Source organism: Zootoca vivipara, chromosome 16, assembly GCF_963506605.1.
Source record: "Zootoca vivipara chromosome 16, rZooViv1.1, whole genome shotgun sequence".
Taxonomy (NCBI): domain Eukaryota; kingdom Metazoa; phylum Chordata; class Lepidosauria; order Squamata; family Lacertidae; genus Zootoca; species Zootoca vivipara.
Window position 1 is genome coordinate 4,672,789 of NC_083291.1, and position 15,757 is coordinate 4,688,545.

General features: G+C 44.0%; 1 protein-coding gene across 1 annotated transcript in view; it reads right to left on the bottom strand.

The window, feature by feature from the left end:
- Positions 1-15,757, bottom strand: part of ELAVL2 (ELAV like RNA binding protein 2) — a 55,342-nt gene that overhangs the window by 5,186 nt on the left and 34,399 nt on the right. Inside the window, exons 4-5 of the mRNA XM_035140883.2 lie at positions 14,210-14,363; positions 9,287-9,512 (exon numbers count right to left, since the gene is read on the bottom strand). Coding sequence (XP_034996774.1) covers positions 9,287-9,512; positions 14,210-14,363 — 380 coding nt within the window. The remainder of the gene's footprint in view (positions 1-9,286; positions 9,513-14,209; positions 14,364-15,757) is intronic.

The window sequence follows — 15,757 nt, forward strand, 5'->3', positions numbered from 1 at the left end:
GGGGCCCTTGGATGAAGCCCAGGGAACCCATGTAAGGTATAAATCTGTGGGGAAAATTAAAAATAAAGGATGCGTATGTCCCAGACATTAGCCACCCCTGACCTAAAGGGCTTGTTTGTCAATTAAAGAGTAGACTTGGGGTGGACAGGTGTACAAAAGCACAGGAAAGAATGCAGCAATCTTGAAGCAGAGTGTCTAAACCAGGCATAGGCAAACTCGGCCCTCCAGATGTTTTGGGACTACAGCTCCCATCATCCCTGACCACTGGTCCTGTTAGCTAGGGATGATGGAAGTTGTAGTCCCAAAACAGCTGGAGGGCCGAGTTTGCCTAGGCCTGGTCTAAACCCTGAGAATCAGAGAGGTGAGTGATGAGGCCAGTAGACTTCTCCCAAATGCAATGCTCTGTTTTATAAAATGTTCATTGCATCTCTGATTTTTTTGTATTGCAAGCCACTCAGGGAATGCAGAGACGTAACATTTAAATTTCTAAAATTAATAAATGATAAAGCTTAAGTGGCAATATGTAAAAAGAAACTGATTTGTTTTCATTCTGCCTTTCAAATCTTTCATTCCGCCTTTCAAATATGCTCGCAACCATGATTAAAAGCAGTTTTAAAAGTACAAATTGGAAGCAGTGCGTTTTGAGTTTAATGAAAGATCCTGAATTCCTAAGCATAAAAGTGTGTGCTTTATTGGCTTCTTTTGAAAGAAATTAAATTTCCGTAACAAGGTAGTCACCTTAAGAGGAAGTGGCTCGTGGATCAAGCCTGCTTTAGTCCCATTATTTAGAAAAAGGAGCATATTCTACAGGCTACAAAATACATTGGTCTGTGTTCATAAGATTCATTCATCCCATTATCAAGCCAGCCACAAAGTTGAGGTTGGATGGCCATCTGTCATGTATGCTTTAGATTCCTGCATTGCAGGGGGTTGGATTCCCTTCCAACTCTACAATTCTTTGATTCTAGGATAGCAACATTCATACAGTAGTACCTTGGAAGTCGAAAGGAATCCGTTCCGAAAGTCCCTTCGACTTCTAAAACGTTCAGAAACCAAGGCGCAGCTTCCGATTGGCTGCAGGAAGCTCCTGCAGCCAATCGGAAGCTGCGTCGGACGTTCAGGTTGCAAAAAATGTCCATAAAACTTCCAGGTTTGCAGTATTTGGGAGCCAAAACGTTCGACTTGCAAGGTGTTTCTGCCGATAATTCCCTGTCCAACACAAGCCACTTTGACACTGAACACGTCCACACTTTGACCCAATTTCCGCACCCAAAACTCCCAAGAAGCAGCTCTGTTTTAGACCTAGCTATTGCAACCTTCAAATATCTGCGGGTAATTATGCACAAACTAATTTGCACAATTATAGAAGTAAATGGAAGACTATGTTAAGCACTTGATGTTATCAGCCTATGGAATAAATTACTTAATTACGCAAATTGTTCAAGTGAAGGGAAGTTGTCACTATGAAAACACTCTGATCACCTCAACATGAGATGTATGAACAGTGACAAAGTCTTGGAATTAATCGTTGCCTTTTTATGGAAAGAAATCCTCTGGAGATGAAAACATCATATGAAAACTGGAAGTGGTGCAATAGGAACACTGTTTCTTATGTCCCTCAGTTGCCTTTGGCGAAAACCTGTCTTGAATAGCCTCTGAAACCACATTACACACTTCCATGTATGTGCTCCTCATCTCATTGTTGGCCCTAGTGAGGCTTAAAAAAGCAACAAAACTCAACTCAGACTAGATGCGATCGTGGGATGAACAAGCAAATCATGAGCATCAACAGGGTTTTAAAATCACTTTTGCAACCCATCAAAATCTATTGCCTATGCTTGCTTTTCAGCAAATTTCATAGCTAAACTGACATGTGATTCATTGTAATCAAATAAAAGTTTTGTGAATGCCAAGGGATACACATCTCTTCATTTTTTTCGGCAGGGGGATATACATGAATTCTGTCAATTAGGCAATTATCAGCATTTACTGGTGAAGAAATAAATAAATAATAGTTAAAAATAATAATAATTATTATTATTTATTATTATTTCTACCCTGCCCATGTGGCTGGGTTTCTCTAGCCACTCTGGGCGGCTTTCAACAGGAACATTAAAAACAGAATAAAACTTCAAACATGAAAAACTTCCCTAAACACGGCTGCCTTTAGATGTCTTCAAACATTCATCAAATTAATCTGAGGTTGTCAGTAGGCAATTAACGACACGCACAAAGTTCTGGGCATTTACTTGGTCGGTGGCCACGGAGAGAGAATATTTGTAAGGCGGAGTGTTTGTTGCTCTTGAATGCTTGCTTAAAAGTCTGCCCCAAAAGTCTGCCCCATACAACCTTTCAAACTCTTGCTATCACCTTTTTAATGATAATCAGTGTAGCTATTTCAATTCAACCGTCTCTTAGTTCCAACTGCTCCCATTTTGCCGTGCTTTAATCCAAAACATGCCACCACCAACTAGTAAGAGGGGCAAGAGCAGGGGTCCCCAAAACTAAGGCCCGGGGGCCGGATGCGACCCAATTGCCTTCTAAATCTGTCCCACGGACGGTCTGGGAATCAGCATGTTTTTACATGAGTAGATGTGTTCTTTTATTTAAAATGCATCTCTGGGTTATTTGTGGGGCCTGCCTGGTGTTTTTACATGAGTAGAATGTGTCCTTTTATTTAAAATGCATCTCTGGGTTATTTGTGGGGCATAGGAATTTGTTCATTTTTTTTTCAAAATATAGTCCGGCCCCCCACAAGGTGTGAGGGACAGTGGACCAGCCCCCTGCTGAAAAAGTTAGCTGACCCCTGGGCAAGAGCAACACTTTATTTGCAAACAAACAGAATCCATGTATTTCTATAATGAAGACCATTATTCTGAACCCTGAAATTTCTATATACTTGACACACAACTTCTACATGGTATTTTAGCAGCAAAGAACTAACCTTGACTGATGAAGCATAAATATCAATGCTTGGGGGGGCGGGGGGGGGCAATGGTAGTTGCATTAATGAATGCAGGATTCCCACTTTTCCAAATCAAATTGAGACAGGCATTAAGATACCTCTTTAAGTATACAGTTTTAAAGCTTTTTTTTTGCAAGTTTTACTTACGATGTCTATGCTTTATAATTAATTTACAATAATTATCATATTGCACTTTTTTTGTTTACTATTAGTGAGCTGCTCTGGGAACTAGGGCTGGGCGATGTATCAAATAGATTATCCAAAAACCGCTTCAAACTCCATTTCATGATATCGGTTTAAAGTCGATAACCAGTTTAAAGTCTGTATCATGCTATAGGTTTCATCATGTTTGACCTGACAATATATTGCAAATCACTATGTGTGTGTATGTGTGTGTGTGTGATGCAAAAATTACAATGTGGGGAAAAGCCAGCCAGTGCCTCTACATCAGGCATCCCCAAACTTTGGCCCTCCAGATGTTTTGGACTACAATTCCCATCATCCCTGACCACTGGTCCTGTTAGCTAGGGATCATGGGAGTTGTAGGCCAAAACATCTGGAGGGCCGCAGTTTGGGGATGCCTGCTCTACATAGCTCCAGCCTTATTCCAGACATCGTGATATATCAGTATTTCACGATGTTTAGCTGGTGATATATCACAATGTTGAAAACCAGGTATCTCCCAGCTCTACTGGGAACATAAATTTATGTTGAAGGTACAGGTTTTAATTAAATAACGCAGGTGTACACGACCTTTACATCTTAAGTCTCGTGTCCTAACTGTTGAACATTTGGGATGGGAGTTGAGAAGCTTGCAACACCTTTTCTCCCCACTGACTCCTGCTTCTGCCACCAGTGCAGCCAAGACAGAGCTAAGATCAGGCACCCCCAAACTTCAGCCCTCCAGATGTTTTGGACTACAATTCCCATCATCCCTGACCACTGGTCCTGCTAGCTAGGGATCATGGGAGTTGTAGGTCAAAAACATCTGGAGGGCCGCTGTTTGGGGGTGCCTGGCTAAGATGAAGGGAAAACATGGGCAGCCATTCTGGACCAGGAATATTTCCTAGACCTTTGGCGGCCCAAAATTTGAGCAGCCGAGTAGCAGCCCGAGTATCTGATAACTTGCAGAAAACTTATTAGGGCGAAGCAAAGGTAGGTATATGTTAAGTCTGGTCTATTTTACTGTATTTTACTGTATTCTAAATATAACTTTAAATGTAACATTCGTTGGGAGGTTAAGGTATAAATACCACAGATCTAGACACTGGCAAATGCACAGTGGGAATCCCCTAAAATCTTGGATAAGACCTACACTTAGAAATGAGACCTCAGATTAAAAGAAACCAGCATAATTCTCAAATCACTTCAGAAGTAAGAGCAAGAGGCTACAGGACATTCTGGATTCCAAAGTCTGCAAATTACATTTATGTAATGTGAAAAAGGGTAAGATGGAAAAAGGGTAAGATTATCAAGGAACTATATTGTTCTGGCAAATTCCAGACAGCAAATGTGTTGATACATTCATCCTGCTCTAGTATAAAGCATGAAAAACTTGCCTTGTGTTTTAATTAAGTGATGGGCAACCTTTTGAACTTGGTGTTTCAAAATTCGCAATAAAAACCCGAGCATAACTCAGGTGGTGTGTCACTTCGAGAAAAAAACCATTTCGCGATATTTATAGTTTAAATAACAAATATGTATAATTGTAATATATAACTCTATTTAATAAACCAAAAACTAATTATTTAACCAAACCAAACCAAAAACCCCTTATTTATCACAAAGTGCCCAGAGTTGTTGAGTTTTTTTGGGGGGGAGCTGCTGACCAAAGTTTTGGAGGTTTTTTGGGGGGGTGCAAAAGTTGCTTTGCTTTTTTTGGGGGGGTGCCCCAAAGCTGCTGCGCTTTTTTGGGGGGAAAGAGAACAGAAATAAACGACGAATAATACATTCGCTGGAACTAACATGCAGCACCGACATAGTCTGCCAAAGCGGCCAAATACCAGCACAGAACGAGTTAAAAAACGAATGTTGTTACACCTAATCATAGTCTGCCAAAGCGCCAGGAAAAAACAGCACAGAAAGGGTTAAAAAACCAATCTCTGGCTACCAGCAACAACAACAACAACAAAAAAGGATCCGGGTTTTAACAGCGGAGACAAGCTGTAGCGTGAGGAGGAGTGGGAGAACAAATTTGGGGGGGGGACAACAACAGCGTGAATGGGTCGATGGGGCGCATGCCAGCAGTGAGGGCTCTGTGTGTCACGTCTGACACGCGTGTCATAGGTTCTCCATCACTGAATTAAGCTGTTGAGCAAAGTGCTTGGGCATGAAGTAATATGCCATCAGAAACATGGGTCCAAGTGAAACTGATGGTCTTAATTTTTAATTGAATTTTAATTAAAATGGAAAAGTTTTAATTGAGGGAACTGAGTAAGAGGATAATTTATCAACCTCTGTGACTAGTTATCTGTGCTACAGCTATTATACATAGGTGTCACAGTGTCTTTTTTTGGGGAGGGAATTCCAGTGCCAGATTGGAGCTGATTAAGCACACCTGAAAATCTTCTGCATTGCATCACGATCTATCCTATCCCAGCAGTGAATAGGCTACAATCCTAAGGACAGGCCCTTGAAGAGCCCAGGACGGGAGTCTTGTTAGAAACAAAAAAGCAGCTCATCCCTGGCGGGGAACCCACGGGCAGCTTAGCCCTCCGATGTCCCGGGCAAGTGTACCGGGCGGCTCCCGCTATCTGCCCAGGCCTGCCAAAGGATGCAACCGGTAATTAACACCCACTGAAAATAGTCCGACTAGCTTACGAGTCACAGGCAGCAGTGTCAAGAACTAGAATCAGAGGTGCCGAAGTTCTCCTGTGTCACATTCAAAGAATGGCTTCAAGGGCTTGTGGAAATTAAACTAGAAGAAAACTTTGAAAGCTGCTAGGATCAAGTTCTGAGCCTTAAGTTCCCTGCCCTCTACTAACCCATGCTGTTCCACAAAATGGCAGTAGGAGCAGCAGTCAACAGAGAGGGAAGGTAGTTTTTCCACTTTGATACACTGAGTAGCAGGTACACTGGGTTGTAAGTCCCATAGACCAGTCTAGCTACTGCACTTGCAGAAGTCCTAGAGAGAAACACGTCCTTCTCCTCTCCCTGTGTGCCATTTCTGCTTCCTGACATTACTACGTGATGGAAGACAATGGAATGGGGGTTCTGAATTTTTAACGGGCTCTGGGTTGGGTTCGGGAGAAAAAACGTTCAATTTGGGGGGAAGAACTTTGAAAATCTCCAAGTCCCTCTGGGATGAGCCAAGGAGATCTTGCCCATCCTCTACGCCAGGGGTGGTCATGGTTGCCCACTCCATTTACTGTTGGACTACAACTCTCATTATCCCTAACCGCAGGCTCTGCAGACTGGGGATGGTGGGAATTGAAGTCCCAACAACATCTAGACAGTAAGAGCTGTTCGGCAGTGGAATTTGCTACCAAGGAGTGTAGTGGAGTCTCCTTCTTTGGAGGTCTTTATGCAGAAGCTTGACACGCATATGTCAAGAATGCTTTGATGGTGTTTCCTGCTCGGCAGGGGGTTGGACTGGATGGCCCTTGTGGTCTCTTCCAACTCTACGATTCTATGATTCTAGAAGGCTCCATCTCATTTGAAAACTTAATAGTGGGGGAAACCACTCCGGTTCACAAAATTAGTGCTGAAGGATGCCTTGGCAATAAAGTGCGTTCTCCAGTCAAAGAGAGCGAGGGTTGCGGAAGGGGTTAAAGACAGCCCCAGGGTTGGGGGTGGTGTCGGTGGAGAAGGAGTGAATGTAATAGGACCCTTTTGGGTTGCTGGGGAGAAAAGCATGTAGCAAGTTTGATTGGCAGGTACTGACCCTTAAATCCTCAGCGTCCTCCAGTTTGTTCCACTTTTGCAAAGAGCTTCGGATCTCCCTCCCGCCCACCGCCTTTTCTTAATGGCTAGCCTGACATTGCTTTGCCTGTCATGGGGTCGCTTGCTTTGCAAGGGCCAAGTAGGAATTTTGCCAATTGGCTCTTGCCATTGGTTTTTGCCTACTGCTTAGCAAACCGTCACAACTTGTTAGGTTGGCGGTTAGGCATTGGTTATTAATTCTGGTTGGTGGAGGGGCTTGGCATGGAGGTGCCTACCCCTCATTAAATTGTCGCTCCACATAGAAGTATTCCGTTAAAGGAATCCTGGGGCTCCGGGGCTCTAGTCCATACACCCCCGCAATGGGCAGGGCTGGGGCCATTACAGAGCATGAGCCTTGGGGAGCATTTCTGGTCGGGGGGAGAGTGCCTGGACACAGTTACCTCCTCTCCCATGGGGTGTTTACTTGACTTCCCTATACGGCTAGGGAAGTCGGAGCTGATCTGTCCAGGGCGGGGGACAGATGGATTAACCAATGCCCAAGCCAACACTCACATTTAATTTGTATTTGAATAAAGTTGTGGCCAAAATAATGCCAAAACCCAAACTAAAATTCTGAGTGCTCTGTGAGTTATTAGGGGGGATGTCTGGTACCCTCGATACGCCAACGCCAACATATTCTCTCTCTCTCTCTCTCTTTCAAACTTTAAGAAAGGTACAGTGGTCAAAGCAAGCCTATACTGGAAGTCGTTAAGGAATGCAGGTACCCAGAAGTAATGGCAGCTCTCAGAATTCATCCCAACATTTCCCAACAAGTACTGCGTATTCCAATGGTTCTCAAAGCTACCAACATGAGTCTGACCAAACTGCGGGAGGCAGTGGAAGACAGGAGTGCCTGGCGTGTTCTGGTCCATGGGGTCACGAAGAGTCGGACACGACTAAACAACAACAAAATTTGCGTATTCCAGCACGCAACGCCACATTCCCCTTCAGATCCAGCTGCCCCCACTCGGAACACAATGAATATCACTCACAATTTGTAAGCGTGCAGGTGATCTAGGGGAAAGCTGGGCTGGTGGGATCTTGGAGAAAGACTGCTCAGTTTGTGTGTCCCAACCCTGGCAGTCGCCATTTCTGCAGGAGTTTCTTTACCTCTTTTTCATGTCAGTGCAGCCATTCCCCAATGGCCTTAACTTCAGGCACAGGGCATTCTGGGGTTCCTCTTCTGAGCAGTGCTACCTCTGCCCCGGCACTCAGTACTGGAGCAGGCATTCTGCCTATGGAGAAAGGGCAAGTCTACTTTTATTCAATATTCAGCGGCTTGACAAGAGTATCCTTTTGATGAAAAAAACACAAAAAAAAACAAAAGAAAACCTCCGGGAAGATTAGAAAAATCCACTGAATACTGAATAAAAACAACTGCCTTTGCTCCGATAGAAGAGCTCGCCAGGACGAACGCTTTTAAGGGTGAACAAAGTTAATGGAACAAAATGCAAAGAAGTTGCCTGGATTTCGTTTAAGCATGCCATTGGCCAGGTGCTTAATTGAAACATTAAAATTAAAGTCCTGGCAAAGCCTAGGTTCCCCTACCCCCCCCCCCCGCCCAATGTGAGTATTCTGCTTCTCTTTGAAGGACACCAACTCATCCAATTCTGTTTTTGCTCTACTTTGCAGCAATTCTCGGCCGACTCCAACTCTTTATAACCTTCCTGGAAAACCCGGATTCTAGTGCAAGCCAGTGTCAAAGTTTAGAGCATGCATGTGCAAGTGTGCATACGCACATGACACAAAATCTCTCATAGCACGGCGCTAAATAGAAAACCCCAAAGCGGTTACTGAATGTAGATCAACACAGTATTTGTTTCAATTCACACCATCTGTCCTTTTCAGTACACTAAAATATCACAAGTGAAAAACATATGGCTGCAAAGCTCTGTGTCACAGGAACAGAGACCCACACAAAAAACTGTGCAAACTACTTAAAAAAACAAAAAAACCCACATTTTTCCCCCACAGGAAAAAAGAAGGAACAAGGTTAGAAGGATGATCCAGAAAGTAGAGAAGCGTGAACAATGTCCAAGGCAAATTTTTAAATAAAGAGGATTGTATGGTTGAGAAAGGATATCTGATTTAGTAGAATTATTTGCTCTAGAAGTTTAAAAATAACCCTAAAATCCTGGTTGGAAAAAAGAATGTTTCCCCATTTTAAAGCGTTACTAATTAGTGGTTTAAACTCTTCTGTTTATAGCTGCCAACAGATTGCAGTGCTGTTAAATAAGTGTTTACTGCTATGCCTTCCAGACACACACAAAAGTTTAAGAAACTCAATAACTCTCATATGAGGAAAAGCAATTCCTACCAGAGAGAGGACAACCTGGTTCAAAGGAAAATTCAGACTGAATGGTTGGGGTCTCAAGGGGGCTACTGTACATTTCCACTTACCTAAAACGTTGAGCCTGCTGAGCTAGAGGTCCGGGGTACCTTCTGTTTGGAGACTGGTACAGCTGGGAAAGGATGGCCTGGTTTGTTTTTTGGCTTGGATTGTTGGCGAACTTTACAGTGATTGGCTCTGTGGCACTCGGAGGTTTCTGTCCGTTCAAGCCTTTGATGGCTTCTTCTGCCTCAATCCGCTTGTCAAACCGGATGAAGCCCACACCCCTTGAAACTCCTGCATAAAGGTAGAAGGCTCGTTCACTGCTCTCTTCCCAAACAATGCCCACCCACCCAGCACACCCATTTTCATAGCTACATGTAAGCCAACAAGCCATGTGAAGCAACGGAGGACAAGACCATCTGCAGAAGCTGAAGAGGTCATTCCCGCCCCCACCAAGGTTGTAACACACTTGTTTCCCAAACTTGGGTCTCCGGCTGTTTTTGGACTACAACTCCCACCACCCCTAGCTAGCAAGGCCAGTGGGTTATGGAAAATTGGGATTGTAGTGCAAAAAGCAGCTGGAGAGCCAAGTTTGGGAAACCCTGTTGTCGTAGGAAAGGGAGTCAAGGGGTTAGGACAGGCTTCCCCAAACTTTGGGCCTCCAGATGCTTTGGACTACAATCTCCATCATCCCTGACCACTGGCCCTCTTAGGTAGGGATCATGGGAGTTGTAGGCTAAAACATCTGGAGGGCCGCAGTTTGGGGATGCCTGGGTTAGGACCTAACAAATGGGTACATAACCTTTTCTGCGGTGGCCCCATGCTTTAGGGGTAAGAACAAAGGGTGACCCGAAAAACAACACCTGCGGTGCTGAATATTCTGAAGTGGTTCACCATCATATCCAACCCGCTGTAGCCTGGTCCTGGTTGTGTGCAGCAACAGCTGGAATGTTGGAGGTGACACAACAGTGGGCTGCTCCAGGGAGCCCCATCAACTGTGGTGCCTTCCCCAAAAAGCAAGCCTAGATTGAGAGACCAGGGTGAAGTCAGCAGGTTCCAGGAACCCTCTTCAATGCACAATTTTGGGGGGTGATCTGTGAGTTTGTGCAGGACCTGGTGAGACCCAGGAAAGATGGGTTGAGTCTTAAAGAAGCGCCAGCAGGCAGAAATATCTTCAGTGGGGAGGTGTGTCAGGAGGAGAAGAAAATGCTACATGTGTGTGTGTGTATATATATATATATATATATATATATATATATATATAATATTATTAGTATGTTGCATTAATTGTTTTATTGCATAATTTTGGAACATTTGTCCTTGTTGTTTAGTTTTCTGGAGACTGCTTAGAGCAGTGTTTCCGAAAGTGGGCAATACCGCCCTTCTGGGGGTGGGGGGCAGACGGGTGCTGGAACGATCCAGGGGGGTGGTAGCAACCTTGTATGCAATTGGCAGGCCTTGAAGAAATACAAGCGGGAGGTGGTAGCATAAGGAAAGGAAAGGAAAATTGGAAAACCCGTTCTTACTACACCAGTTTCATCAGTTGTGTAATGACATTTACTGTCAGGTCAGGAGGTGTTGGGAGGCAGCAACCAGGCCTCCCCTGGATCCGGTGATCATGCTGGAGGCAAGGGGTTTCCAAGGCTTGGGGGAACTCTTTTCGGCTTCACCCAGGCCTGGGAAGTGGATTGTAGCCTGCCTGCCTATTTAGCCAATGGCAGGTGGGCTGCAGCGCTAGCCCCACCCTTGGGGCAGATGGGACTGAGCCATCAGGCTTCACCTGAGTAATTTTTTTCCTGAAAAGAGGGCGGTAGGCCAAATAAGTTTGGAAACTTCTGGTTTAGTGGTATTTCCACCTATTAAGCGGTACACAAATTGCTTCACACTCAACGTAATGTTAACACTTAAGCTTAAGGGATCAGAGAAGATCATAGCCTTCTGGAGGCACAGAAGGCCCCCAGGTTCTAACTCTGGAATCTCCAGGTAAAGGTAAAGGGACCCCTGACCATTAGGTCCAGTTGTGACCGGCTCTGGGGTTGCGGCGCTCATCTCGTGTTATTGGCCGAGGGAGCCGGCGTACAGCTTCCAGGTCATGTGACCAGCATGACAAAGCCACTTCTGGCGAAACCAGAGCAGCACACGGAAACGCCGTTTACCTTCCCGCTGTAGCGGTACCTATTTATCTACTTGCACTTTGACATGCTTTCAAATTGCTAGGTTGGCAGGTAGGGATGGGCAAAACCCCCTGCCTGAATCCCCTGAAAGCCACTGTTTAATTAGTACAACATAAGGCAATGATATTAGGTGACTTGGTTAATTTTCAGAATCAGGCACTTCTACTCAAAACCACGCCATTTTGCTTTTGCGCGTGAATTATTATTATTTGCCTTTCGCTTTTCCATACACGGTTACTTTGTCTGCCCAACGCCGACACAAATCTGTGTGTGGTGGAGAGGGAGAATTCTCTGGACCTGCCTTTCCTAGGTTCGGGCTATTCCCGATTTTGCACACACCGCTATGAGCAGCGAGATGTAAAATCACATGTGTCATACAGGAGGGACTGGATTAATGCATACGGCAGGGGAGAAGGCAACACACAACACCAGGACTCTACCGAGAGCCCTAGTCAATGGCTATGTTATGTTGCAGCTGCATCTACCCTCCTTCAAGGAGTCAGGCTGGAGGGAGGCATCCCCACATGCAGCAACAGGACTAATTTTAATGTGGATTTCCATTTTGCAATGTTAACTGGGAGTACGCCCTAATCAGCATTGAAGTTCCAGAGTCTACCAAAGCACAGGAAAACTTTACAATCCTCCCAATTGAATGCATGTTTTAGAAACACACATTGTTTTTAAGTAACACCCCCCTGGAATGTGCTATTATATTTTTTTGAAGAGGGAATTTCAGGGAACCCTGAAAAAACTCATTAAAGGTAAAGGGTAAAGGGACCCCTGACCATTAGGTCCAGTCGTGACCGACTCTGGGGTTGCGCGCTCATCTCGCATTATTGGCCGAGGGAGCCGGCGTACAGCTTCCAGGTCATGTGGCCAGCATGACAAAGCTGCTTCTGGCAAACCAGAGCAGCACATGGAAACGCCGTTTACCTTCCCGCTGTAGCGGTTCCTATTTATCTACTAGCATTTTTGACGTGCTTTCGAACTGCTAGGTTGGCAGGAGCTGGGACCGAGCAACGGGAGCTCACCCCGTCACAGGGATTCGAACCGCCAACATTCTGATCAGCAAGCCCTAGGCTCAGTGGCTAATTCCCGTGTAATACTGCAACAATGCATCTTTTTTAAAAAGCAGACAAAACAGCAGGCCTGCAGATAATGCAGCGTTCTCTACAAAGTATGTCTGCATAACCGTGGTTATGTTGATGGTGACAAAAACAAACCCCTGTGTTGCAATACAGAATAATCTGCTCAAATACAGCTGCAACCATGGTTATGGACATAACTAATATGTGGTACTCTAACCTTGCCTCTTGGTTTACCACAGCCCAATAGGATGCTGGTCTAGACATGCTTTTGAGTGATCCATCGGTACGGTTATGTTCTTACAGTGGTGCCTCGCAAGACAAATTTAATTCATTCCGCGAGTCAATTTGTTTTGCGAAAAATTCATCTTGCGAATCGCTGTTTCCCATAGGAATGCATTGAAAAAAATTTCCCCCATAGGAACGCATTAATTAAATTTCAATGCATTCCTATGGGAAACCGCGATTCGCAAAACAAATTCGTCTTGCGAGTCACCATCAGATGAGTCTTGCGAAAAATTCATGTTGCAGGGCATTCGTCTTGCGAGGTACCACTGTACATACTGAATTTTTCCTGTGTATAACACGCCCCCGTGTATAGGACGCCCTCTATTTTTTGGGGGGACGACGACTCCAAATTAAGAAAATCCCCCCTATGCACTATCCATGTATAAGACGAGCCTCAAACTTTAACACAATTATTTAATAAGAAAACCTAGTCTTATACACGGAAAAGTGCGGGACTTAGCCTTTGCATATGCAGTTCCATGGCTGAAATGGGACCCATGCACAGAAACCTACTTTCTGTTCAAATCAAAACCTTGGTTTAGCATAAGCAGCTGATGGTCACAAAGTCACCTGGTCCCATTTAAATTTTGTTCATGACATTGAAGAAAACGCTATCTAGCGCGCAACGCTAGGAAATTACGGCAGAATAATAATAGGAAAGCCTGCTGTATATTTTCCTAGGATTTGAAATGTGTTGGGAGAAAATAGAAGGTCCCTGAACCCTTAATAACGAGAAAGGGTGCTCCATCCTCCAGCCCCTCTAACGGATTAGTCTACTTTACTGAGATTATATTATATCAGAAACAGAAAAACTATCGAGCAATATGCTTACTAGGATAGCAGTGCCTGGAGAGTTAAGACTGAGTTTAATATTTATGCATCAAATCAATATGCCTTTCAGACTTGTTTTTTTAAAAAACCTGTGGGATTTGTTTTCCTCTAGATCTCACAGTTAATATTCTTCAGCACTAGGATAATGCAACATTATATATATATATAAATCTAAGTAGCAATTACTAGTTTGCATTTCATGTAGACTTAACCTAAGATAACAGCAGAGCACTTCCATGTTAAGATTTTGTATTTCCTTATTTTATTTTTAAGGCTGTTTATTAGCACTTTATAAGGAGTACAGGGACTATTTTCACTCGGCGGCTTGGAAATGGGGATTATAGCAGCTGTAAATTTATTACAAGGCATGAAACAGGCTTCAAAACCTGCACCTTCGAGGTGGAAATGACTCAGGGTTGGCTGACTACACTCTACAATCTATTTTAGTCCATGCATATTTATGAAAAACTCCGGCAGAAAATTGCATTTTCTGGCCCATATATACCTTTGATATATTCTGAAGGCAGGCTTGCTGTATTGGAAGGTGGAATATCTCACAACCTGCTAGGCTGAGAAAGGCGAGAGAGATAGCAGGCAACAGCTGTCCACTTACCAGTGACTTGGTCCACTAGAATACGAGAAGTAATGATACGTCCGTACTGGGAGAACAGCTGCTCCAATTCTTTCTGGGTCATCGTTTTTGGGAGACCACTGACATACAGATTTGCATCTCTAATGGAAGCTGAACTCGGTCGCGCATAGGAAACCTGTGGGATGAGAATAAAGCGTTGGCTGTTTCGTCATGAATGGCCATACAAGGAGAACGGAAAGATTGAATTGCGTTTCAAAACCAGATGGGCAATCGAAACGGAGAACCCTGCAGCCTTTGCAACTGGCACCGTGCCGATTGGATAGGTTATCCAATGCCAACAAACTATACCAAATAACTTAGACGTATATTTAAATGTCCTTGTTTTTCGCAATTGCTCTCTAAATTGTGTGCTAAGACACCAACGGTTACAGAAGTCGTTGACGCCATCTCTTTCATCTTCAGCGATGGGTCAGAATTTATAGCAAAATGAAATCAAATCAAAAGCCATCATTGACAAAAAAAAAAAGAACCAATTAGCTAAGGAAGGGAGAAACCTGAAACATATCTAGGGAGGGCAAAAGGAGAGGCAAGTACCCCCTCTCCACAGTGATCCGTGAGTCATTGGGGGTTAGTATAATATACACTACTGATTGTCAGTGTTAGAAACTCATGATATGCAAGCCATAGCTGCCAAGTTTTCCCTTTTCTCACGAGGAAGCCTATTCAGCATAAGGGAAAATCCCTTAAAAAAAGGGATAACTTGGCAGCTATGATGCAAGCTAGGCGCCAATTGGCTCCTTAAACCAGGATTACAGTCACCTAAACTGAATGCCTAGTTGCCATTTGCGGGGGCAATATGACCTGTCACCTGGGCATTGTCACATGGCCGACAGCCAGGTGCAAAATGCGCCTGGTGCCTTGCAAATTTCAAAGACTGCTGTTAGTAATAAAAGCTATAAATGGAAGCTGTACTATGATCTCATTTAGCCAAAGCAAAAAATGTATTTCCCTTTTACAATTTCCAGAACCATCAACAGGGAAGCAGGGCAAGAAGTACATCAGCAGCACCCGCTTTCTGCCCCCAGAGCCCCCAACACTTGTGACACATGAATAATAATAATAATAATAATATTTTTTTATTTGTACCCCGCCCATTTGGCTGAGTCTCCCCAGCCACTCTGGGCGGCTTCCAGTCGAGTATCAAAACAATACAGCAATAGCACAATTACAAAAGTCACAAACAATACATAAACCACATCAAAAAAGACACAACCGAATAGAAAACAATTTCGACATAAATCAAAATCTAAAACTAAGAACACATCCTTAATAGAGTTTAAAATAACTGTATTGAGCATTTGGGGCATTTACTGAGAAGAGGATCACAGACTTGCAGAGTTCCATGGATTGTGTTTCCCATCGCCCTCACAGGCTGCAACAACTACCCAGCTGGCAGCATTTAAGCCAAATGAAAAGCTAGGCCTGTCACCCAAAACAAAAATCAAAAATAACCGATGTGTTATTAGAGACTGTACTGCAATTGAAACACCAACAGTTGCAAAGGTGGCA